This window comes from Salvelinus fontinalis, chromosome 1 (genome assembly GCF_029448725.1).
Source record: "Salvelinus fontinalis isolate EN_2023a chromosome 1, ASM2944872v1, whole genome shotgun sequence".
In the NCBI taxonomy this organism is placed as follows: Eukaryota; Metazoa; Chordata; class Actinopteri; order Salmoniformes; family Salmonidae; genus Salvelinus; species Salvelinus fontinalis.
In genome coordinates this window covers 61,719,128-61,746,831 of record NC_074665.1, presented here as the reverse complement: position 1 = coordinate 61,746,831, position 27,704 = coordinate 61,719,128, and the positions used below count along the sequence as shown (strand labels likewise).

The 27,704-nt window shown below is 43.3% G+C and overlaps 1 protein-coding gene across 1 annotated transcript in view; it reads right to left on the bottom strand.

Moving 5' to 3' along the window:
- The window catches only part of LOC129859207 (leucine-rich melanocyte differentiation-associated protein-like), a 406,590-nt gene that overhangs the window by 103,881 nt on the left and 275,005 nt on the right, over nucleotides 1-27,704 (bottom strand). Inside the window, exons 3-5 of the mRNA XM_055928694.1 lie at nucleotides 7,337-7,463; nucleotides 5,688-5,827; nucleotides 1,619-1,751 (exon numbers count right to left, since the gene is read on the bottom strand). Coding sequence (XP_055784669.1) covers nucleotides 1,619-1,751; nucleotides 5,688-5,827; nucleotides 7,337-7,463 — 400 coding nt within the window. The remainder of the gene's footprint in view (nucleotides 1-1,618; nucleotides 1,752-5,687; nucleotides 5,828-7,336; nucleotides 7,464-27,704) is intronic.

The following is a 27,704-nucleotide window of genomic DNA, read 5'->3' as shown; positions in this document are numbered from 1 at the left end:
ATGTCTGTAAGGCTCTGGGGACCCTGGGACGATGAGGCCTCGCTGATCCAACCAGTAAATATTTCATGGCCTTACAATTACATGAAATCGAATCTTAGCAAAGCTGTTCATTTCCACCCCTTCGAAAGAAGAGGAGGAGGGGGGAGAGTGGGATGAGGGGTGAGGGATGAGAAGGGTTACATCTATGAAATCTCAAACTCTAATTAGTCTGCGTGGCCCTAACGAGCGAGGGAGGAATAAGTGCATGGTCGGGGGATAATTAAGCGATTGTGACTGGCGTGTACGTGAGCTGTCGCTCTGATGGCCAGCGCTGTCACGCTCCTCGTTGCTACCGCGACCGGACAGCCGCCCCGTCCACTTTGATCTGGGCTCATGCATACGGAATGAGGTCAGACCGTGGTCATAAATACACACACACACACACACACACACACACACACACACACACACACACACACACACACACACACACACACACACACACACACACACACACACACACACACACACACACACACACACACACACAAGTATGCCCTCAGAAGCACACACACACTCATTAAAGAGAGAGTCCCCTCGGAGGGAGGGAGAGGGCTCCTGTTCAAAGGGCCGTCGTACCAGGACCCCTGCAACGGGAGACTGACACTCAGACACGGATGAAGAAAGGCGGACAGGAGGGGAGGATAGACAGGGGGTGAGGGATGAGAATATGTCAGTTTCTTACTGCTCATCCACATCACTTAACCATGGCCTTAATATGGTTAGAGGGGTTAGACAAATGATTGACCCCAACGCGAGTGAGGGAACTATTAGATAATTCAATATATCAGAGATATATCATCTGATCTCACACTGCTAATGAGGAGGACCCTCTGAATGGCAGAAAAAGAAAGACTGGACGGTCTTCTGAGATGGGAGGGGTTGAGGTTAGCTGAAAGATGGGACTAAAAACAAACAAAAGATAACTACTGTAAAATATACTGTGTCCCGTAAAATGTATATATGGAAGTTGAAGCCTAAGTGTTGTTGTCCGTTAGTTGACTCCAATTAGTGGAGGGGTGGTAGGGTTAGTTTCTAAAAAATATATTCCATGAACTGGGACAGAATTCACAGAATTCTGGATGACAGAATGTTCTTTAAAATTAATTTACTGTACTCTAGTTTCCCTGGACTGGAAAGCCCTTCTATGGTTGCCTAAATATGTCAACTCCCGAAGGTCCAGTAACTTCTTTCAAGAATGTAAAACCTCAATTAGTTATATATTTTAAGAGACTTTATACTGTATGTAATCAATTGATATTCTCCATTGGAAGTGCTTCTTTGCTCCCGAGTGGCACAGCGGTCTAAGGTACTGCAAGAGGCGTGCGTCACTGCAGTCCCTGGTTCGAATCTAGGCTGCATCACATCCGGCCGTGATTTGGAGTCCCATAGTGCGGCGCACAATTGGCCCAGCGCCGTCCGGGTTTGGCCGGGGTAGGCCGTCATTGTAAATAAGAATGTGTTCTTAACTGACTTGCCTAGTTAAATAAAGGTTAAAAAACGTACAACAATTGTCTAGGGCTAGGCTTAATCTGTGTCTGGGAAACCAGCGCTATTAGATCATAAAGAGTGTACTCACCACCATATCTGATAACTTGGGTTTAACCACCTTCATGAAGGCTCCCCGTGCTTCAGCCTCCTGCTGTTCAATCTTACAAACCTTCCTAGTGTCTAGGAACTTTAGGGTGGGTAGCTTGTGCAGAACAAAATACCTGAGGAAACACACACAAACAATAATATATGATAACTAACAGATGTACCTTATGTATGGCATCTTGACTTGTGTCGGTTGACTGTACACCAAACCATATAACACACACTTTACTTTATAGACAATGTTTACAGAAAAATGAACATAAAAATACACAAACAAACGTATATCTGCATGACATGATTTGAGAACAAAAATCAAGATTACTATACAACCTGAACACATCTAGTGAATACGTCACAAACCACAAGATGTCTGTACTGTATAATAGAGAACGTAAACTGCCAGAGCATAACAACTAGTTAATATCTACCTACAAAAGTAATTATGCAAATCAAATTCAAAAATTAGTAAAACGGCACATATCAGCAAACATCTTCAAAAGAAGACGACTTGTTTACTCAGTATAGATTTAATGGCGATGATATCTATCCTTCCATGTAATAACCTTCAAAGCTGATAAAAAATAAGGACGGAAATATAAATAGAACGAAAGGAGATACGCCCCATCTGCCAGAGCTGCCATTCCTGTAACATCACAGATCTATATTCTACGCTTTCAGACACTCTCTATCTTTCATTGGGAGGGAGAGGAAACGTCGGCTAGATAATGGCTGGGATACGGAGATGACAACAGATCCTTTCAGAGAGCGAGAGAGCGGGTGGGAGTGGAGCAGAGGAACAGACATGTCAAGGCTGGAGGTTCCAGCCAAACAGAACACAGTAACAGACATGCAGCAGCAGCTAAGTGAAGGGTGAGGAGGAACCACAATATGGGCACAGCCCAGTCCCTGATGATGATGCTGGTAATGTTGGAGCTGAAGATAGTTAGTAAAACCAACGTCAGGTTGTCAACACACTAGGATTTTAGGGAAGGGAGCTATGGATTGATCTATATACTAGATACTTACTATATAAACAATAACAATGTCACAAACAGTATATTATGACTCAAGCCTGAGAACATCTGCATATCGGTTTTGATTGAATAGAGCTCCAAGACCTGAAACAGACCAGGCCCGAGGTGTTTTAGCAGTTGAGTGACACAGTGATAAATCCTATGCTAATGTAGTTAATAATACCCAAGTCTTAAATAGACATTGTCTGACAAAGAGGAAGAATTATAATTCAAGACTCATTTTGTCAGTTCATTATTCTAAATCCTCTTCTATGGAGGTTTGAGTAGATGGGTTGAGGTTGAGTGGATGGGTTGAGGTTTGAGTGGATGGGTTGAGGATTGAGTGGATGGGTTGAGGTTTGAGTGGATGGGTTGAGGTTTGAGTGGATGGGTTGAGGTTGAGTGGATGGGTTGAGAATTGAGTGGATGGGTTGAGGTTGAGTGAATGGGTTGAGGTTGAGTGAATGGGTTGAGTGGATGTTTGAGGGTTGAGTGGATGGGTTGAGGTTTGGGTGAATGGGTTGAGGTTGAGTGAATGGGTTGAGGTTGAGTGAATGGGTTGAGTGGATGTTTGAGGGTTGAGTGGATGGGTTGAGGTTTGGGTGAATGGGTTGATGTTGAGTGAATGGGTTGAGGTTGAGTGAATAGGTTGAGGGTTGAGTGAATAGGTTGAGGGTTGAGGGGATGGGTTGAAGTTGAGCGAATGGGTTGAGTGGATGGTTGAGGGTTGAGTGGATGGGCTGAGGTTGAGTGAATGGGTTGAGGTTGAGTGAATGGGTTGAGGTCGAGTGAATGGGTTGAGGTCGAGCGAATGGATTGAGGTTGAGTGAATGGGTTGAGGTTGAGTGAATAGGTTGAAGGTTGAGTGGATGGGTTGAGGTTGAGTGGATGAGTTGAGGTTTGAGTGAATGGTTTGAGGTTGAGTGAATGGGTTGAGTGGGTGGTTGAGGTTGAGTGAATTGTTTGATGTTGAGTGAATGGGTTGAGGGTTGAGTGAATAGGTTGAGGGTTGAGTGGATGGTTGAGGGTTGAGTGGATGGTTGAGGGTTGAGTGGATGGGTTGAGGGTGCAGGGTGGAGTGGATGGGTTGAGTGAATAGGTTGAGGGTTGAGTGGATGGTTGAGGGTTGAGTGGATGGTTGAGGGTTGAGTGGATGGTTGAGGGTTGAGTGGATGGGTTGAGGTCGAGTGGATGGGTTGAGGTCGAGTGGATGGTTGAGGGTTGAGTGGATGGTTGAGGATGGAGTGGATGGGTTGAGGGTTGAGTGGATGGTTGAGGGTTGAGTGGATGGTTGAGGGTTGAGTGGATGGGTTGAGGGTTGAGTGGATGGGTTGAGGTTTGAATGGATGGGTTGAGGGTTGAGTGAATTGGTTGATGTTGAGTGAATGGGTTGAGGGTGGAATGGATGGTTGAGGGTTGAGTGGATGGTTGAGTGTTGAGTGGATGGTTGAGGGTTGAGTGGATGGGTTGAGGGTTGAGTGGATGGGTTGAGGGTTGAGTGGATGGTTGAGGGTTGAGTGGATGGGTTGAGGTTTGAATGGATGGGTTGAGGGTGCGGGGTGGAGTGGATGGGTTGAGGGTTGAGTGAGCACCGGGCCGAGTGCATGTGGTGGTTAAAGGGCACCTGAGGCAAAACTGGCCACCTGTAGCAAGTCTTTGATCAGGGCGGAACGAGATATCTCGAAACGAGATTATGTCATTCGAGTCGACGTGTAAACATGACAAGTAACAATAGGCTCTGTGTCACGATGGGAGCATGACATAGCTAGAAGGTCATTTTTCCTCCTTCACAACACAGAAAGAGAGAGAGCCTCGAAGGAGCGCAAGTGAGAGTATTCCACCCCTCAACCCCATGGCAGTGCTGTGTATCCCATTACGAGACAGGTTGCTTCTGTGCTAGAATAATAATGTTGTTACTGTATCCTAGCTTCAACACCCAACGTGTGTGTATTTTTCAATTTCTGTGTTCCATCTTTATGTCATTGGACTTTAAAAAACATAGGCCAGTGAGTGCCACAGCAGTTGACTACTGCCCTTGGTAATTGAGATGGCCTGTGAGCCTGTCGGGGGCAGGGGCCTGGCTGGGGCTTAGAGGCTGAGACTGGGGCTTCATGGACACGGCCTATTCCTTGCCCTGGGCCAGAGTTGTCATGACCTGCATACAGCCTAACCCCGTCAGACATGGAATCTGCACCAGGCTCAAATTGATGTTTTACAGTGTGACACATTATGAACATTACATAACAGGAGCATAGACAGTGTCAGCACTCAGTCAGTCAGGGCAGAACGGCTTCACTTAGCAGTAAGATAAGTACGGGTGGGGGGGGGGGGGGGGGGGGGGGGAAGAAAGAGAGAGAGAAAGAGAGAAAGAGAGAAAGAGAGTGAGGCATAGAGAGCGATAGACAGACAGAGAGAAACAGAGAAAGAGCGAGAGCGAGAGCGAGAGAGAGAGAGAGAGAGAGAGCCTTACAGCCAATAGTTGGTGCTAGTAAATGATTAATACAGAACACAGAGTTAGAAATAAGCACTTAGGGCTAAAATTGACAAAAGAGAATGTGTGTTTTTTCCTTTTATCGCGTTTCATGTAAAAGAAGCTGACAAAGGGTGGTCACATTGCATGGCTTGAGGAGAGGCTGTGATGTTTAATGCATGGTCTGCTCTGCTAGTAAACACTCATTTGTGGCGGTGACTAGTCACACATGAAATGCATTTTGCCCAACCAGAATGTAGAGAGGAAGCTTTTACAACCATGAGGTTCCATCCACAATCTGGTTGGGACAAGGAATGTTTGTTCCCCATTCAGTGTAAATAGCAAAATACACTAAATATAAAAAGTAGACACAAATATAATAACCTACAAAAATCTGAACGTTAATAAAAAATAAAACAAATATAGGAAAAAAAGGATTCATGTAACGTTTATTTAAAATAAATATGTTTAGAATCCTGAACAGGACAGAGAACAGACACCAATGTGTGTTGTTATGACATCATCACTGTGCGACTCTTTGGCAATGACCTGTGTGTGTGAGTGTGTACCTGTATCTCTGGTAGTCGTCCTCATCCTTGTCCAGGCTGACCAGCTGGTTGGGACAGGCCTCGTTTCCCAGCAGGCTGAGGTACTGCAGCGACGGTGTCGCCATCGCCAAGTGCTCCAGCAGCGCCTCAATGTCAGTCAGGTGTCAGCGGTCAGAGGTCAAGGAGCCAACACTGTTAATTACATTACCATTTACCCCAGACCCCCCTCACTTACACATGCACGCACACACACAGACCTCCTCCCTCCCACACACACCACTATGAAATTCACGACGGCCTTCAGAGGGCCAGTCATAGGCATCGTGTTGTTGTGTGAGGGAGCAGACAGAAAGGCTCAATTTAAGGCTCAGAGTTTGGCATATATTTTCCTGTTTAGTTCCCTGTTCTCTGTATTTTCTCTCTCTCTCTTTCCACCCTCCTCTCTTTCTTCCTCTCTCTCTCCTTTTCTTCTTCTCCTTCTCTCCCCCCCTCTCTCCTAGGTGGCCGGGTAAATGATGGATGCCCTGTGGTTCAAACGGTCCGTGATTCCAGAGCCGTAGCTGACGGGGAAAAAAAGTTCCCCCCCAAACGTGGAAAAAAAAGCAACCAGCCTCCCAAACAGGACACATTCATCACTAATACATTCACTTCATTGGAAAATTGAGCCCCAAAGTGTCAAAATACAAGCACACTAATGCAGTGGTGGAGTGTGTAAAATGGCACAGCTCCACATCAGGATGTGGTCTAATTGGGCCATTAGCATGTGCAGGCCACTTCACAACCTGACTCAGGCTTCAGAGCCGCTGACACACACTTCTAGGAGCCCCAGTTTTAATGTTGACACGGGAGGTGTGGTTTTGCATCATTACCCTGTAGATGGATCTACTAGGGAGAGGCTACCATGGGGGACAAGGACACATAGATAGACTGGGTTCTTAACACTAAAGGAGGAAGTTGAAACATATTTTCCGTCTGATCATAAGTAGTGGCGCAGTGTTTGGGTTTGAGTGCTTACGGTTAACCTGGTTTCCTATTCAAGGAGGAAACTACATGTAGTTGTTGAATTATCATCTCTGCAATTGCAATAGATACATGTTACTGGCAATTTATAGCATAAAATTAATGACTGCATGTTTTGTTTTCAGGTGGTAAACGTTCGTGTGTCCCTATTTTTTAACATATTCATGTTATTTTGTTAGGAGGTTTTCAGTTTTTCCCACTACTACACTCCATGAGATATTACACTAGTGGTTCATTTGTCAATGTTCATAATTGGTTATACATCTAATATATATTTAAAGTGCTCTTTCTCAAAGCATTTGGTAGGTTCAGACGTTTCTCCATTTCCCGTTTCTTCCTCAACATATCAACACAGCCTCTACTGGCTTTTATTCCTGTCTCCACTAGAGGTCCCCGTGGCTTAGAAACTTGTCTGTGGGGTCGAAACTACAGCACAAAGACCCAGATGCCTTTGTAGCACTGCATTTACACTCACTACAAACACACTATTAGAGACTTCCACAGAGTTTGAGAACACAGAGATAAAGACTCAAATCAGAGATATAGAAGCACAACAAACAGCAAAGACACAATGGCTTGTGCCCTATAGCCTTAGCCCATGCTGAAGAATGAGAGGCAGATAGTGAGTGCTGCTCTGCTTGAAAGGATATTTGGTTCTTATTGAGTGTCAGGGTGTGGAGGGTGGGTAACCTGGGCAACTGGAGGTCATTTCCGAGCAGATTGTTGTCGACGACCAGTTCTTTCAGCCCAGTGAACGCTTTGAGGCCCGCCAGTGACCTGCAATGATAAGGCGAGAGAGAGAGAGAGAGAGAGAGAGAGAGAGAGAGAGAGAGAGAGAGAGAGAGAGAGAGAGAGAGAGAGAGAGAGAGAGAGAGAGAGAGAGAGAGAGAGAGAGAGAGAGAGAGAGAGAGTGAGAGAGAGCGAGAGAGAGAGAGAGCGAGAGAGAGCGAGCGAGAGAGAAAGAAAAATGATACGGCCATAAGACTGTGCAGACGGCCATTACGTGCAGAAATTTATATTTCTGCCTCCCTCTTTTCATGCGTCTGGAGAGGCAGGGAGAGTTTGGGTAGGGGCCTGTCAGAGGGTTGAATGGCGTGAATTAGTGGTGCTGAGTTCCCCTGGCATGGCCTGGACCCGGGACTCAGCCGCGACGGGCTTCCTTCTACGCTGGCAGGATGAGGGATGGGGGTCACCAGTCAGTAGCCAGGATTCAAAACAAAAGGCTTCAGAAATGCGGCGGGCAGGATGAATTTGTCAATGTCTTGTGCCTGGAGGCGCCCGCTTTGGCCTGACCCTAACCCTCCATTCCCAAGACAAATCACTCTGTCACACTTCACCTTCACTCCCCGGACACAAATTTAACTTGTCATCCATCATCTTCACAGCCCAACCAGTAGAATACGTACTCGGCAATCACAGATGGAATGGAAAGGGAAACTTTTTTGCAAACTGTGAACCTTGGTGTAAAGGTTTTAACACCAAAGCATTTTAGTAAAAATATTTTGGGGGACTATTTGTATCCGTTGATGCAATCACACGTTTCTCTTATGCACACAAGCACACCCACATCACACACTAAGCATAAAGATGATTGAGAGCAATACTCAGGATAATGTTGGGGCCTTGCACACTTCAAGCCTTGTTGAAGGTGTACAAAGCCATGTGTGTGTTGTATAATCAGTGTGACCACTAGAAAAAAACTAGTCAAATAAATCAAATAAATTTGATTTCAGACGTTTGAAAAGGGCGGTGAAAGTCAATAGGCTACATGGCTTCCTCGTCGCTCACAAAAGAAAGCACCTGGTGTGAACTGCTCAGAACACTGCGCCACCGAAGTTCAAACAGCATAATCCCTCATACTAGACCCACTGTCATTTCCACTATGTGAAATTAAGAAAAAAATTAAGAAATTAAGCAAATTGATTTCCCCCAAATTAGACATTTAAATGTATAGGATTCAGATTATATTCAATATATATATAGCACCCAACATGCGACTTGGACCACACTTCTTCCTAACAATGAGTAAGATATGAAGAACACATTTTTAGCGGTTAAACGTCACCCACGGACCCCCCAAGACATGCTAAGCTCCCCTGTTATTGTAATGGTGAGAGGCCATCTTGAGAGTATGGTCTTTACCCTCTGTAACTTTCTCACTCATCATTATTCACGATTCATTCAGGATTATCTGTAATCATGGTAGCATCCACATTAATGTACAAGTGATTAGAAACATATTCTACTCTTATTTATAATAAAAGTGACTCCAAAATGACACAATACATTATTTACCATTGATTTCTATTGGGAACAACATCATCTGAAACGCAACCAAAACTAACTGCAAATCCATCCAACAAGTTTGTAGAGTCACACACTTGATGTAGTCTTTAGGCGTGTCAACAATACACCCCTAACTTTTTGAGAGAAAAAATATATTACTTGTTAAACAAAATCTCTTTCTCTGAACAATTGTATTAGTATAAAATAACATAAATTCCCAATTTGTTTATGTCCATCATGTGTTCAGGCTACACTGTCAGCATGAAATAATGGAGCCATTCATTGACTGGAATGGCCAGGACCTGGCTGACTGGAGCATTCTGATAGGACTATTTTCTGACTCATGACTGTCATTTCTATTATTTACAAAAATAAATCAACAAGACACATGCTTCAACCACGATAATATTATTTTCATCCAATGTGAAAAATAAAAAGGTAAACAATGAGGCGATATTAACACACCCTTCTGGTTCATACAGTCAGCCTGAGAACACTGCCCAGGCCCAGTCTCAACTAATACACTCTCTGATCTGGCTAGTGTCACTGTCATTATACACTGTCTGTGACTTACTCGATGTAAACATAACCGTTTCATCACGTCAACCTGCAAATGGATAGCAAGAGGGGGGGAAAGAGAGAACACATTCCAACTGACCGTAAGGGAAAAGAAAAGGGAAACGAGGAACATAAGATGATAAATGTAAAAAGGCAAGACATGAAGATGGACAAAGACCGTAGAACCTGAGACAGTACTCCTATTGAAATCCCCCTCATATACTGTACATACAGTGTGTGTTAATGCATGCATACCTGCGTGTGTTTGTATGACACGATAGGGCCTGTAGTCCTCTGGGCTGCATTATTAACTGCTTGGTTAAAAGAAGCCGCATGGCGCAGAGGGAAGGCTTATTAATTGTTGTTTTCATGTCACCACTGCTGTGTGCACCAGCAGATCTAATCAACTAAATTCACAGCTAGGGGAGAACAGGGCCCGGCACAGCACAGCTACCAAACCCCATCCTGCTCTCTCTCTCTCTCTCTCTGTATGTGTGTGTGTGTGTGTGTGTGTGTGTGTGTGTGTGTGTGTGTGTGTGTGTGTGTGTGTGTGTGTGTGTGTGTGTGTGTGTGTGTGTGTGTGTGTGTGTGTGTGTGTGTGTGTGTGTGTGTGTGTGTGTGTGTGTGTGTGTGTGTGTGTGTGTGTGTGTAGGGGGGATACAGTAGGGGGATTGGACTTTAATTGTCTCCAGCTTTCCCTGGCGCTCTCTGCAGATTTCCCTAACACCGACCTTTGGTTTCATTACCTTTATAAGAGCCTAGTTTTAATACGGAGTTGCAGAACTAACAGAGTGAAAGCGCTGCAGTAAAAGTGCTTTAGTTACAAACATGAGGAGCTCTCTTTTGTTTTCAAAAAATATAATGAGCATAATTGAACTGTGTCCCAAAGCGCCTGTGGCTGGGTAAAATGGAAAACACACACATGTGCAAAACATCGCACGCACGCACGCGCCACACGCCACACGCATGCATGCACGCACGAACACACACACACACACGAGAGGAAAGGAAAGAGGAGAAAAAAGGAAAGGAAATGAGATTAATGGAAATTGGAGAGAAAGGAGGCCAAACAAGGAGACATGAGAGGAGACAGGTGGCCAAACAAGGAGACATGAGAGGAGACAAGAGGCCAGACAAGGAGACAGAAGAGGAGACACACCCGTGACCCAGAGGTACCGACAGAGCCAGATCGTTAGTCTAATACTAATGCAGACACATTGATTGATAAACCACCACTGACAGCCCGGCAGAGGGAAGAAAACCCTCTGTGATTATTGGCTTAAAATATCAGTCACTCCGACCAATGGCGTGGGTCCGTCTCATGTCAGATGTCTTTAAGTAACGAATGAGAGGAGGATGGTAGCCTCAGATCTATCTTCTACATCTGTGAGGCAGCACTATGTCAGAACAAATCCCAGTTGACCTTTTAGTAGTGTTTAGGACTAGAGGTCAACTGAGACAGCAGCTATATCCTAACAGCTGAAGGGCCCCCATCTTGAACTAGCAACTACCATATACCGTATAGCCATTCCACAAGCCTGATAGCATCCAAATATATCTCAGGGCCCTCCTAACAAAGAACAGTCACAACAACAGACACAGAACAATCCCCACAGTTATGGAGGAAGCTCTGTATTCACTTTAGCAGCTGAAACAATCTGCAGAGAACCAGATAGATATTTTCAGACCTCTGGTCTGTTTGAGTAGGGGGGGGGGGAATAGGAGAACCTTGAAAAGGCAAGAGGCAAAAGCCTTAGGCTTTGTTTTAACATTAAATGGCTTGTGTGACTTCAAATATATTCTTGGTGGAGGTGATTCTGGAGAAGTAATGTTTTTATTCCAGTAATAAGGCCATGGACCGGAGAAGTAATGTTTATATTCCAGTAATAAGGCCTTGGACTGGAGAAGTAATGTTTGTATTCCATTAATAAGGCCTTGGACTGGAGAAGTAATGTTTGTATTCCAGTAATAAGGCCTTGGACTGGAGAAGTAATGTTTATATTCCAGTAATAAGTCTGCAGACTGGAGAAGTAATGTTTATATTCCAGTAATAAGGCCTTGGACTGGAGAAGTAATGTTTATATTCCAGTAATAAGGCCTTGGACTGGAGAAGTAATGTTTTTATTCCAGTAATACGGCCTTGGACTGGAGAAGTAATGTTTATATTCCAGTAATAAGGCCTTGGACTGGAGAAGTAATGTTTTTATTCCAGTAATAAGGCCTTGGACTGGAGAAGTAATGTTTATATTCCAGTAATAAGGGTGCAGACTGGAGAAGTAATGCTTTTATTCCAGTAATAAGGCCTTGGACTGGAGAAGTAATGTTTATATTCCAGTAATAAGGCCTTGGACTGGAGAAGTAATGTTTTTATTCCAGTAATAAGGCCTTGGACTGGAGAAGTAATGTTTATATTCCAGTAATAAGTCTGCAGACTGGAGAAGTAATGTTTTTATTCCAGTAATAAGGCCTTGGACTGGAGAAGTAATGTTTATATTCCAGTAATAAGTCTGCAGACTGGAGAAGTAATGTTTATATTCCAGTAATAAGGCCTTGGACTGGAGAAGTAATGTTTATATTCCAGTAATAAGGGTGCAGACTGGAGAAGTAATGTTTTTATTCCAGTAATATGGCCTTGGACTGGAGAAGTAATGTTTATATTTGTAACGGCAGTCCTCCTCCTCTTCATCTGAAGAGGAGGAGTATTGAGGGAACCAAGGCGCAGCGTAGTGAAATGACATATGTTATTAACGAAAACACGAACTTGACTAAACTAACAAAAACAACAAACGGTGTAGACAGACCTAGACGACGTACTTACATAAAACAAGAAAAACGCACGAATAGGAAACATAGGCTACACAAACCGAACAAACCGTAAACAGTCCCGCGTGGTGTACAGACACAGACACGGAAGACAATCACCCACAACGAACACTGTGAAAACGCCTACCTAAATATGACTCTTAATTAGAGGAACGCCAAACACCTGCCTCTAATTAAGAGCCATACCAGGCAACCCAATAAACCAACACAGAAACAGAAAACATAGAATGCCCACCCAAACTCACGTCCTGACCAACTAACACATATAACAAACTAACAGAAATAGGTCAGGAACGTGACAATATTCCAGTAATAAGTCTGCACACTGGATAAGTAATGTTTATATTCCAGTAATAAGGCTTGGACTGGAGAAGTAATGTTTATATTCCAGTAATAAGTCTGCAGACTGGAGAAGTAATGTTTATATTCCAGTAATAAGGGTGCAGACTGGAGAAGTAATGTTTTTATTCCAGTAATATGGCCTTGGACTGGAGAAGTAATGTTTATATTCCAGTAATACGTCTGCAGACTGGAGAAGTAATGTTTATATTCCAGTAATAAGGCCTTGGACTGGAGAAGAAATGTTTATATTCCAGTAATAAGTCTGCAGACTGGAGAAGTAATGTTTATATTCCAGTAATAAGGGTGCAGACTGGAGAAGTAATGTTTTTATTCCAGTAATAAGGCCTTGGACTGGAGAAGTAATGTTTATATTCCAGTAATGAGTCTGCAGACTGGAGAAGTAATGTTTATATTCCAGTAATAAGTCTGCAGACTGGAGAAGAAATGTTTATATTCCAGTAATAAGGGTGCAGATTGGAGAAGTAATGTTTATATTCCAGTAATAAGGCCTTGGGCTGGAGAAGAAATGTTTTTATTCCAGTAATAAGGCCTTGGGCTGGAGAAGAAATGTTTATATTCCAGTAATAAGGGTGCAGACTGGAGAAGTAATGTTTTTTTTCCAGTAATAAGGCCTTGGACTGGAGAAGTAATGTTTTTATTCCAGTAATAAGGCCTTGGACTGGAGAAGTAATGTTTTTATTCCAGTAATAAGGCCTTGGACTGGAGAAGTAATGTTTATATTCCAGTAATAAGGGTGCAGACTGGAGAAGTAATGCTTTTATTCCAGTAATAAGGCCTTGGACTGGAGAAGTAATGTTTATATTCCAGTAATAAGTCTGCAGACTGGAAAAGTAATGTTTATATTCCAGTAATAAGTCTGCAGACTGGAGAAGAAATGTTTATATTCCAGTAATAAGGGTGCAGATTGGAGAAGTAATGTTTATATTCCAGTAATAAGGCCTTGGGCTGGAGAAGAAATGTTTTTATTCCAGTAATAAGGCCTTGGGCTGGAGAAGAAATGTTTATATTCCAGTAATAAGGGTGCAGACTGGAGAAGTAATGTTTTTTTTCCTGTAATAAGGCCTTGGACTGGAGAAGTAATGTTTTTATTCCAGTAATAAGGCTGGAGACTGGAGAAGTAATGTTTTTATTCCAGTAATATGGCCTTGGACTGGATAAGTAATGTTTTTATTCCTGTAATAAGGCTGCAGGCTGGAGAAGTAATGTTTTTATTCCTGTAATAAGGCTTTGGATTGGAGAAGTAATGTTTTTATTCCAGTAACAAGGCTGCAGACTGGAGAAGTAATGTTTTTATTCCTGTAATAAGCCTTTGGATTGGAGAAGTAATGTTTTTATTCCAGTAATAAGGCATTGGATTGGAGAAGTAATGTTTTATTCCAGTAATAAGTCTGCAGACTGGAGAAGTAATCTTTTTATTCCAATAATAAGTCTGCAGACTGGAGAAGTAATGTTTTTATTCCAGTAATAAGGCCTTGGACTGGAGAAGTAATGTTTTTATTCCAGTAATAAGTCTACAGACTGGAGAAGTAATGTTTATATTCCAGTATTAAGGGTGCAGACTGGAGAATAAATGTTTTTATTCCAGTAATAAGGCTTTGGATTAGAGAAGTAATGTTTTTATCCCAGTAATAAGGCCACAGACTGGAGAAGTAATGTTTTTATTCCAGTAATAAGGCCTTGGACTGGAGAAGTAATGTTTTTATTCCAGTAATAAGGCCTTGGACTGGAGAAGTAATGTTTTTATTCCAGTAATAAGTCTGCAGACTGGAGAAGTAATGTTTTTATTCCAGTAATAAGGCTGCAGACTGGAGAAGTAATGTTTTTATTCCAGTAATAAGGCCTTGGACTGGAGAAGTAATGTTTTTATTCCAGTAATATGGCCGCAGACTGGAGAAGTAATGTTTTTATTCCAGTAATAAGGCTGCAGACTGGAGAAGTAATGTTTATATTCCAGTAATAAGTCTGCAGACTGGAGAAGTAATGTTTAAATTCCAGTAATAAGGGTGCAGACTGGAGAAGTAATGTTTATATTCCAGTAATAAGGCCTTGGACTGGAGAAGTAATGTTTTTATTCCAGTAATAAGGCCTTGGACTGGAGAAGTAATGTTTATATTCCAGTAATAAGTCTGCAGACTGGAGAAGTAATGTTTATATTCCAGTAATAAGGCCTTGGACTGGAGAAGTAATGTTTATATTCCAGTAATAAGGCCTTGGACTGGAGAAGTAATGTTTTTATTCCAGTAATAAGGCCTTGGACTGGAGAAGGAATGTTTATATTCCAGTAATAAGGCCTTGGACTGGAGAAGTAATGTTTTTATTCCAGTAATAAGGCCTTGGACTGGAGAAGTAATGTTTATATTCCAGTAATAAGGATGCAGACTGGAGAAGTAATGCTTTTATTCCAGTAATAAGGCCTTGGACTGGAGAAGTAATGTTTATATTCCAGTAATAAGGCCTTGGACTGGAGAAGTAATGTTTTTATTCCAGTAATAAGGCCTTGGACTGGAGAAGTAATGTTTATATTCCAGTAATAAGTCTGCAGACTGGAGAAGTAATGTTTTTATTCCAGTAATAAGGCCTTGGACTGGAGAAGTAATGTTTATATTCCAGTAATAAGGGTGCAGACTGGAGAAGTAATGTTTTTATTCCAGTAATATGGCCTTGGACTGGAGAAGTAATGTTTATATTCCAGTAATAAGTCTGCAGACTGGAGAAGTAATGTTTATATTCCAGTAATAAGGCCTTGGACTGGAGAAGTAATGTTTATATTCCAGTAATAAGGCCTTGGACTGGAGAAGTAATGTTTTTATTCCAGTAATAAGGCCTTGGACTGGAGAAGGAATGTTTATATTCCAGTAATAAGGCCTTGGACTGGAGAAGTAATGTTTTTATTCCAGTAATAAGGCCTTGGACTGGAGAAGTAATGTTTATATTCCAGTAATAAGGATGCAGACTGGAGAAGTAATGCTTTTATTCCAGTAATAAGGCCTTGGACTGGAGAAGTAATGTTTATATTCCAGTAATAAGGCCTTGGACTGGAGAAGTAATGTTTTTATTCCAGTAATAAGGCCTTGGACTGGAGAAGTAATGTTTATATTCCAGTAATAAGTCTGCAGACTGGAGAAGTAATGTTTTTATTCCAGTAATAAGGCCTTGGACTGGAGAAGTAATGTTTATATTCCAGTAATAAGGGTGCAGACTGGAGAAGTAATGTTTTTATTCCAGTAATATGGCCTTGGACTGGAGAAGTAATGTTTATATTCCAGTAATAAGTCTGCAGACTGGAGAAGTAATGTTTATATTCCAGTAATAAGGCCTTGGACTGGAGAAGTAATGTTTATATTCCAGTAATAAGTCTGCAGACTGGAGAAGTAATGTTTATATTACAGTAATAAGGGTGCAGACTGGAGGAGTAATGTTTTTCTTCCAGTAATATGGCCTTGGACTGGAGAAGTAATGTTTATATTCCAGTAATACGTCTGCAGACTGGAGAAGTAATGTTTATATTCCAGTAATAAGGCCTTGGACTGGAGAAGAAATGTTTATATTCCAGTAATAAGTCTGCAGACTGGAGAAGTAATGTTTATATTCCAGTAATAAGGGTGCAGACTGGAGAAGTAATGTTTTTATTCCAGTAATAAGGCCTTGGACTGGAGAAGTAATGTTTATATTCCAGTAATAAGTCTGCAGACTGGAGAAGTAATGTTTTTATTCCAGTAATAAGGCCTTGGACTGGATAAGTAATGTTTATATTCCAGTAATAAGGGTGCAGACTGGAGAAGTAATGTTTTTATTCCAGTAATATGGCCTTGGACTGGAGAAGTAATGTTTATATTCCAGTAATAAGTCTGCAGACTGGAGAAGTAATGTTTATATTCCAGTAATAAGGCCTTGGACTGGAGAAGTAATGTTTATATTCCAGTAATAAGTCTGCAGACTGGAGAAGTAATGTTTATATTACAGTAATAAGGGTGCAGACTGGAGAAGTAATGTTTTTCTTCCAGTAATATGGCCTTGGACTGGAGAAGTAATGTTTATATTCCAGTAATACGTCTGCAGACTGGAGAAGTAATGTTTATATTCCAGTAATAAGTCTGCAGACTGGAGAAGAAATGTTTTTATTCCAGTAATAAGGCCTTGGGCTGGAGAAGAAATGTTTATATTCCAGTAATAAGGGTGCAGACTGGAGAAGTAATGTTTTTTTTCCAGTAATAAGGCCTTGGACTGGAGAAGTAATGTTTTTATTCCAGTAATAAGGCTGGAGACTGGAGAAGTAATGTTTTTATTCCAGTAATATGGCCTTGGACTGGATAAGTAATGTTTTTATTCCTGTAATAAGGCTGCAGACTGGAGAAGTAATGTTTTTATTCCTGTAATAAGGCTTTGGATTGGAGAAGTAATGTTTTTATTCCAGTAACAAGGCTGCAGACTGGAGAAGTAATGTTTTTATTCCTGTAATAAGCCTTTGGATTGGAGAAGTAATGTTTTTATTCCAGTAATAAGGCCTTGGATTGGAGAAGTAATGTTTTATTCCAGTAATAAGTCTGCAGACTGGAGAAGTAATCTTTTTATTCCAATAATAAGTCTGCAGACTGGAGAAGTAATGTTTTTATTCCAGTAATAAGGCCTTGGACTGGAGAAGTAATGTTTTTATTCCAGTAATAAGTCTACAGACTGGAGAAGTAATGTTTATATTCCAGTATTAAGGGTGCAGACTGGAGAATAAATGTTTTTATTCCAGTAATAAGGCTTTGGATTGGAGAAGTAATGTTTTTATCCCAGTAATAAGGCCACAGACTGGAGAAGTAATGTTTTTATTCCAGTAATAAGGCCTTGGACTGGAGAAGTAATGTTTTTATTCCAGTAATAAGTCTGCAGACTGGAGAAGTAATGTTTTTATTCCAGTAATAAGGCTGCAGACTGGAGAAGTAATGTTTTTATTCCAGTAATAAGGCCTTGGACTGGAGAAGTAATGTTTTTATTCCAGTAATAAGTCTGCAGACTGGAGAAGTAATGTTTTTATTCCAGTAATATGGCCGCAGACTGGAGAAGTAATGTTTTTATTCCAGTAATAAGGGTGCAGACTGGAGAAGTAATGTTTATATTCCAGTAATAAGTCTGCAGACTGGAGAAGTAATGTTTAAATTCCAGTAATAAGGGTGCAGACTGGAGAAGTAATGTTTATATTCCAGTAATAAGGCCTTGGACTGGAGAAGTAATGTTTTTATTCCAGTAATAAGGCCTTGGACTGGAGAAGTAATGTTTTTATTCCAGTAATAAGGCCTTGGACTGGAGAAGTAATGTTTATATTCCAGTAATAAGTCTGCAGACTGGAGAAGTAATGTTTATATTCCAGTAATAAGGCCTTGGGCTGGAGAAGTAATGTTTTTATTCCAGTAATAAGGCCTTGGACTGGAGAAGTAATGTTTTTATTCCAGTAATAAGTCTGCAGACTGGAGAAGTAATGTTTATATTCCAGTAATAAGGCCTTGGACTGGAGAAGTAATGTTTTTATTCCAGTAATAAGTCTGCAGACTGGAGAAGTAAGGTTTTTATTCCAGTAATATGGCCGCAGACTGGAGAAGTAATGTTTTTATTCCAGTAATAAGGCAGCAGACTGGAGAGCGACAGGCAAATTGACACACAGGGCAACAGATACATGTTTGATGAATTGGCCAATACTGGGGCCGTGATGGCCTTCATACGTGCATAATGGACTAGCCGCAGCACACTTCAGATGGCCTGCCATGATAAGGCAGAGTAATGAATGGGAGAAGGGAGTGGGGCTGGGAAAAAGTAGGATCCGGACAGGCTTTAATAAACTTAATAAGAAAAGTGAATGGAGAGAAATGGACAGACATGTCTGGGAGAGGAAATAGGAAGGAAGGGAAACGTCCATCTGTCCATCAGACTGACAAGTCGATTAGGCTTCATTGGGCGATCACGTCACTCTGGGAACAATTGAATATCCTGTGATTAAAGCAGGTAGTTTACAGTACAGCAATCGGTATAGTAAGATAGGGCTTTGCTATTAGACAACAGATCTAAACTTCACACCACAACAACAGCTCAAATCAATTCCAATTGTATTTGTCATATGCGCCGAATACAACTGGTGTAGTCCTTACAGTGAAATGCTTACTTACAAGATCTTTCCCAACGATGCAGAGTTAAATAAGAACAAATAAAAAAACACCTGAGAAATAAAACACAAAGGAATGAAGCTATATAGAAGAGGTACCATACCAACTGAGGTAGATATGCACGGTGGGGTCTGAAATTATTGACATCCTTGATAAAGATGGGGTCGTTACACCTCAAAAAGCACAAGAAAGAGGATTTCTGGGAAATTAAGTAAATTGATTGCACCCAAATTGGACATTTGAATTTATACAATTTAGATTTATATTCAAGAAATATAGACCCAAACATCCGACTTGGAACAAACTTCTTGCGAAAAATGAGACATGAGACCTTGAGACATGAGGAACACATTTTTTGGGCGGTTAAAAGTCACCCACGGACCCCCCAAGACATGCTAACCTCCCCTGTTATTGTAATGGTGAGAGGCCATCTTGGGGGTATGTTCTTTACCCTCTGTAACTTTCTCACTCATCATTATTCACAATTCATTCAGGATTATTGTAACGGGTGACGCTCTCCTCATCCTCGGATGAGGTGAGGAGAGAAGGATCCTCAGACCAAAACGCAGGCTTTGGGAAATAAGCCATCTTTATTTAACAACGATGATGGCAACACGAAACGAAACAAAACACTTTCAAACTACAAAACAAGAAAACGACGTTGAACGAAACCTGAACATAAACTTACATAACTAAACATAAACTTACGTACAGGAAACGGACGACATCGAAACGAAACAAACAAACAAACAAACAAACGCTACAGTCCCATGTGATACGAACGTACATACAGACATAGGAGACAATCACCCACAAACAAACAGTGAGAATGCCCTACCTAAATATGACTCTTAATTAGAGGCAAACGCAAACCACCTGCCTCTAATCAAGAGCCATACCAGGCAAACCGAAACCAACATAGAAACAGATAACATAGAATGCCCACCCAACCTCACGTCCTGACCAACTAACACACAAAAACTAACATAAATAGGTCAGGAACGTGACAGTACCCCCCCCACAAGGTGCGAACTCCGGACGCACCAGCACAAAGTCTAGGGGAGGGTCTGGGTGGGCATCTAACCACGGTGGTGGCTCAGGCTCCGGGCGCGGTTCCCACCCCACCATAATCCATCCTAGCCCCCTCCCTTCAAGAATGTCCACCCTCTTACTTCCCCCACAAAATCCTCCTAATAACATATCTAATAATGACAATACCGGGACAGAGAGATAAACCAAGACAGAGGGATAGATAAGACTATAGAGGTAGATAAAGATAGAGAGGGAGATCAGGATAGAGGGGCAACTCCGGACTGAAAGGCAGCTCCGGACAGAGAGACAGCTCCGGACTGATGGGCAGTTCTGGGTATCTAGCCTTTTCAGGCTGAAGGGCAGCTCATGGCTGACTGACGACTCTCGATGCTCATGGCTGGCTGACGGCTCTCGACGCTCATGGCAGGCTGACGGCTCTCGACGCTCATGAAAGGCTGACGGCTCTCGACGCTCATGGCAGGCTGACGGCTCTCGACGCTCATGGCAGGCTGACGGCTCTCGACGCTCATGGCGCTCTGACGGCTCTGGCTGCTCATGGCGCTCTGACGGCTCTGGCTGCTCATGGCGCTCTGGCGGCTCTGGCTGCTCATGTCTGGTTGGCGGCTCTGGCAGATCCTGTCTGGTTGGCGGCTCTGGCAGATCCTGTCTGGTTGGCGGCTCTGGCAGATCCTGTCTGGTTGGCGGCTCTGGCAGATCCTGTCTGGTTGGCGGCTCTGGCAGATCCTGTCTGGTTGGCGGCTCTGGCAGATCCTGTCTGGTTGGCGGCTCTGGCAGATCCTGTCTGGTTGGCGGCTCTGGCAGATCCTGTCTGGTTGGCGGCTCTGGCAGATCCTGTCTGGCTGGCGGCTCTGGCGGATCCTGTCTGGCTGACGGCTCTGGCGGCTCCTGTCTGGCTGACGGCTCTAGCGGCTCCTGTCTGGCTGACGGCTCTAGCGGCTCCTGTCTGGCTGACGGCTCTGTAGGCTCATGGCAGACGGGCGGCTTTGCAGGCTCATGGCAGACGGGCGGCTTTGCAGGCTCCTGGCAGACGGATGGCTCAGACGGCGCTGGGGAGACGGATGGCTCAGATGGCGCTGGGGAGACGGATGGCTCAGATGGCGCTGGGGAGACGGATGGCTCAGATGGCGCTGGGGAGACGGATGGCTCAGATGGCGCTGGGGAGACGGATGGCTCAGATGGCGCTGGGGAGACGGATGGCTCTGGCCGGATATGGCGCACTGTAGACCTGGTGCGTGGTGCCGGAACTGGAGGCACCGTGCTAATGACAAGCACCTTCCTACTAGTGCGGGGAGCAGGAACAGGGCACACTGTATTCTCAAAGCCTACTCTATCCCTGATGCGTGGTACCGGCACTGGTGACGCCGGGCTGAGGACAAGCACATCAGGATTAGTAGGGGGAGAATATACAGTGTGTACAGGGCTCTGGAGACGCACTGGTAGCTTAGTGCGTGGGGCCAGAACTGGAGGCACCGGGCTAGATACACGCACTACAGGGAGAGTGCGTGGAGGAGGAACAGGGCTCAGGATACGCACTGGTAGCCTAGTGCGTAGTGTATACACTGTAGGTACTAGGCTGGGGCGGGGAGGTGGTGCCGGAAATACCGGACCGTGGAGGCGTACTGGCACTCTTGAGCATTGAGCTTGCCCAACCTTACCTGGTTGAATACTCCCGGTTGCCCGACCAATGCGGGGAGGTGGAATAACCCGCACCGGGCTATGTAGGCGAACCGGGGAAACCATGCGTAAGGCAGGTGCCATGTATGCCGGCCCGAGGAGACGCACTGGAGACCAGACGCGTTGAGCCGGCCTCATGACACCTGGCTCAATACTCAATCTAGCCCTACCAGTGCGGGGAGGTGGAATAACCCGCACTGGGCTATGCACTCGTACAGGAGACACCGTGCGCTCTACTGCGTAACACGGCGCCTGCCCGTACTCCCGCTCTCCACGGTAAGCCTGGGAAGTGGGCGCAGGTCTCCTACCTGCCCTTGGCCCACCACCTCCTAGCCCCCCCCCAAGAAATTTTTGGGAATTACTTACGGGCTTTTTCGGCTTCCGTGCCAGACGCGTTCCCTCATAGCTCCGGTTCCTCTCTCCGGTAGCCTCCGCTCTCCTCAGTGCCTCCAGCTGTTCCCATGGGAGGCGATCTCTACCAGCTAGGATCTCCTCCCAAGTGTAGCAACCCTTTCCATCCAAAACCTCGTCCCATGTCCATTGCTCCTTTCTCTCCTGTCCCTTACTCCGTTTCGTTTTCCCTTGCCGCTTGGTCTTAGCGTGTTGGTGGGTGATTCTGTAACGGGTGACGCTCTCCTCATCCTCGGATGAGGTGAGGAGAGAAGGATCCTCAGACCAAAACGCAGGCTTTGGGAAATAAGCCATCTTTATTTAACAACGATGATGGCAACACGAAACGAAACAAAACACTTTCAAACTACAAAACAAGAAAACGACGTTGAACGAAACCTGAACATAAACTTACATAACTAAACATAAACTTACGTACAGGAAACGGACGACATCGAAACGAAACAAACAAACAAACAAACAAACGCTACAGTCCCATGTGATACGAACGTACATACAGACATAGGAGACAATCACCCACAAACAAACAGTGAGAATGCCCTACCTAAATATGACTCTTAATTAGAGGCAAACGCAAACCACCTGCCTCTAATCAAGAGCCATACCAGGCAAACCGAAACCAACATAGAAACAGATAACATAGAATGCCCACCCAACCTCACGTCCTGACCAACTAACACACAAAAACTAACATAAATAGGTCAGGAACGTGACAATTATCTGTAATCGTGTTAGCATCCACATTAATGTACAAACATATTATATTTCTTATTTACAATACAAGTGACTCCAAAATGACACAATAAATTATTTACCATTCATTTCTAACCACTAGGCTAGCCGGGGCGGCAGGTAGGCTAGTGGTTGAGCGTTGTGCCGGTAACCGAAAGGTTGCTAGATCGAATCCACGAGCTGACAAGGTAGAAATCTGTTGTTCTGCCCCTGGACAAGGCAGTTAACCCACTGTTCCAATGCTGTCATTGTAAATAAAAATTGTTCTCAATTCTGAAACACAACCAAAACAAACTTTAAATGCATCCAACAAGTTTGTAGAGTTACATGTTTGATGTCATCATTGCGTGCTATGAATATGGCACCAAATACTATTTTTAAGACTATTTAGGGGTGTCAAATTGTTTGACCCCTACATTTTTGAGAATAAAATATTACTTGTGTTAAACAAAATATTTTTCTCTGAACAATTGTATTAGTATAAAATAATATAATTTCCCAATTTTTGATGAGCATACAATATAACTCAGTGTTTGTATTATTTATTTTATGCAGTCATTATTGCTCATCTTAAATCAAGTGTGTCAATAATTTCAGATCCCACTGTACAGTACATATAGGCAGGGGTAAAGTGACTATGTATCAGGATATACAATGCCTTCGGAAAAGTATTCCGACCCCTTGACTTTTCCACATTTTGTTGCGTTACAGCCTTACTCAAAAATGTATTACATTTTATTTTTTCCTCATCAATCTAAACACAATACCCCATAATGGCAAAGAAAAAAATAAATAATCTTCAAATGTATTACAAATAAAAAACTGAAATATCACATTTACATAAGTATTCAGACCCTTTACTCAGTACTTTATTGAAGCACCTTTGGCAGCGATTACAGCATCGAGTCTTCATGGGTATGACGCTAAAAGCTTAGCACACCTGTATTTGGGGAGTTTCTCCCATTCTTCTCAGCAGATCCTCTCAAGCTCTGTCAGGTTGGATGGGGAGCGTTGCTGCACAGCTATTTTCAGGTCTCTCCAGATATGTTCGATCTGGTTCAATTCCGGGCTCTGGCTGGGCCACTCAAGGACATTGAGACTTGTCCCAAAGCCACTCCTGCATTGTCTTGGCTGTGTGCTTAGGGAAGGTGAAGGTGAAGGCTCTGGCTGGGCCATTCAAGGACATTGAGACTTGTCCCAAAGCCACTCCTGCATTGTCTTGGCTGTGTGCTTAGGAGAGGTGAAGGTGAAGGTGAACCATTGTCTTGGCTGTGTGCTTAGGGTCGCTGTCCTGTTGGAAGGTGAACCTTCACCCCTAGTCTGAGGTCCTGAGTGCTCTGGAGCAGGTTTTCATCAAGGATCTCTCTGTGCTTTGCTCCGTTCATCTTTTCCTCGATCCTGACTAGTCTCCTTGTCTCTGCCACTGAAAAACATCTCCACAGCATGATGCTGCCACCACCATGCTTCACCATAGGCATAGTGCCAGGTTTCCTCCAGACAGGACACTTGGTAATCAGGCCAAAGAGTTCAACCTTGGTTTAATAAGAGAGTCTTTAGGTGCCTTTTGGCAAACTCAAAGTGGGCTGTCATGTGCCTTTTACTGAGGAGCGGCTTCCGTATGACCACTTTACCATAAAGACCTGATTGGTAGAGTGCTGCAGAGATGGTTGTCCTTCTGGAAGTATTTGCGTATTTGTGCTTATGTGCCTGTGTGTGTATGTGTGTGCGCACACCTGGGTGCTTGCATGCATGCGTATCTATGTGTGCATGTGTCTTACTGATGAAAAGCTTTCGTATGGTCCATCATATAGAGGGAGTCTATCATAATTCATGAGTGGACATGGCTGGGTCGTCCCTCAAAGCCCATCGATCATCTGCCACGCAGTGACAGGCCTCTAGTGATTATTTGCTTTTAGGTGAACGTAATGATGAATACTGTAATGATGGGGGCAAACTGACAGAGCCATGGAGGAAGCTTTGGTTGTGGTGTGTATGTGCGTGCTTGCGTTTAAAAGATGACAAAGAGAATAGATTTTCAGCTCAGTCTCACAGAGGGATGAGAACATGTGTCATATGAAGAGACAACTAATCATTCTATACTAACATTCACAAAAAACATTTCTGCACAGAGACCATACAGCATGAAGAGGTATGTGGCTTCTCCACATGTAGGCCTAATATAATAGATTCACTCACAGGGTCAAATTAGAATGTTTTCTCTGATTAGTAGTTGTGAATCTAATCTTATAAAAGCCTAACTAATATAGTTTTTTTGTCAACTTGGAGTCAGTGTAGTAACGTATACTGTGTCTACCATCATAATACCGTGAACTAGTTCAAAGGGCTGACACGCCCTAACAGACAGACAGCCCCCCAAACGGGTCAGTCAGTGATGGACCTTTAAGTTCTGCCTGGGCCAGGCCAGGGTCAAACCTGGCTTATTAGGTCAAGCTTATCTCAGTCTCGTTCTTATCCCTCGGCCAAGCTGATCCAGGATCAGTTATAAGGGAGGGAAGAGATATGTGAGGGGAGACCCAATTCCAGGCCAATCTGACCCTAGAGCAGTGACTTTGAAGTGGGCACCATGAAGGAAAAGGATCAGTCCCTGTCTTATTCACTGGACTGTCAGCTCTACTACCAGCTATAATGACATTGGAAAGAATATTAACCATATCTACACATACACTCTCCCCAGAGAGCCATGGCAGAGAGTCTATAACTCAAACACACAGACGGATATGACTTTAGCACTAACCAAATAATTTTCAAACCACATTCTCACATCTGAAATATTAGATATTGTGTGTATGCCTAAAGGCTGGTTTAGTCCGTCTATCAACATGTCTGTAGACAGTTGTCGCAGGTACATTATGAACATTGTATTGTTGTCTGAAATCAAACTTGGTCGTTGTCGTTAGCAAAAGTAATAAACACAAAAACGACATCATCAGCATTCTATTGTCACATGACAGTGAATGACATTCTATCCTTCGAATAAACGAGCAAACATGGAGGAAGTTGCTTTGCTCCGAATCTTTTTTAGTGCTGCCCTGCTCCTGAATAGAAGAAGTCAGAGGATAAGTTACTTAAGGGCTCAGGCACACCAATAGCGTTTGCTGGGTGAGAGTACTTAGCACCTCTGAACAGAGTGCCGGCCATAATCTGAGAATTTAGTGGGTGAAAATAGTGTCAGTCAGACATCTACAGCGGGTGGTCTTTAAAACACAGCGTGCTGAACGATCGGCAGACGAACGCTAGAACCATATTCTGTGCGAGCCTTAAGGGAAGTAAACAGTAAGAGACAACAACATGGAGGGTGGCAGGTAGCCTAGGGGTTAGAGGCAGGTAGCCTAGGGGTTAGAGGCAGGTAGCCTAGTGGTTAGAAGCAGGTAGCCTAGTGGTTAGAGGCAGGAAGCCTAGTGGTCAGAGGCAGGTAGCCTAGTGGTCAGAGGCAGGTAGCCTAGTGGTTAGAGGCAGGTAGCCTAGTGGTTAGAGCGTAGGACTAGTAACCGAAAGGTTGCAAGATTGAATCCCCAAGCTGACAAGGTAAAAATCTGTTGTTCTGCCCCTGACCAAGGCAGTTAACCCACTGTTCCTAAGCCGTCATTGAAAATAAGAATTGTTCTCAACTGACTTGCCTAGTTAAAAAAATAAAAATAAAAATGGAGAATACCATATTCTCGTTTGGGAGATGAGAGCAGACAATCACATACTGTGTTCTCGTTACCTATGAATGCCAGCGGCAACATACGACAGGCTCCTATCACTTGCTGCACCCTATGTACATCGTCAACAAACTCATCACCTGACAATTTCAGCAGGTAAGTAATAAGCTAGGCCTACTCAATGATAAAAAGAGCCACAGTAGTCGATTGTGCTACAGAGCTGAAAGGATAGCAACAGTTGGCTATCATCAGCGTAGCAATGCAAGTATAGGCCAGGCCAACGAGTTGAATGGAATTCAAATTAGATAACCTCAACCCAATTGAGATGGTTTGGGATGAGTTGGACCGCAGAGTGAAGGAAAAGCAGCCAACAAGTCCTCAGTATATGTGGGAACTTCTTCAAGACTGTTGGAAAAGCATTTCTGGTGAAGCTGGTTGAGAGAATGCCAAGAGTGTGCAAAGCTGTCATCAAGGCAAAGGGTGGTTACTTTGAATAATCTAAAATACATTTTTATTTGTTTAACACTTTTTGGGTTAATACATGATTCCATGTGTGTTATTTCATAGTGTTGATGTCTTAACTATTATTTGTAGAAAATAGTAAAAATAAAGAAAAACCCTTGAATGAGGGTTTGTGGACTTATACTGTATATATGGAGTTAACTCTGAGTTAACCTGCCCTGGAGCAGGTTAGTTCTGAAGCATTCGTTGCCATAGAAATGTACCTGGCTAAAAGGTGAGCCACCATCCCGAGTTGAACTCAGAGTTGACCAAAGTAACTCGATAACTCCTCAAACCAGGTACGTAGTGTACCCCTCTGGCGTCGGGAGGGAGAGTCTCCAGGAAATCCCTCACAGCGGTGCAAACACACTCACCAAGGGAGACCAATTGAGACCAAGGGAGCCCTGCATTTGACAATTTCACACATTTTACAAAATATAAGAGAATACAAAAACACAGACACTCAAGAAAAACAATCACTTTCCTCAACAGAGGTCCTCGATCAACCTTTTGAACTGCTCGTGAGGCACCAATGTATCTAGTTTAAAGGAACTCTGAAGATTGCTCCATACATGGGGTACATAGGAATTAAAAGCTGTTTTTTCTAAGTCTGTAGCAACAGAGTTAGCTATCCCTGAGAGTGAGCAAAAGAGTCCCTGTAGCAACAGAGTTAGCTATCCCTGAGAGTGAGCAAAAGAGTCCCTGTAGCAACAGAGTTAGCTATCCCTGTGAGTGAGTATGGTAACTCGTATTTCTATGGGTAAGTAATGTGGGAGTTTTCGCAATAGGGCTTCATAAATGAATAAAAT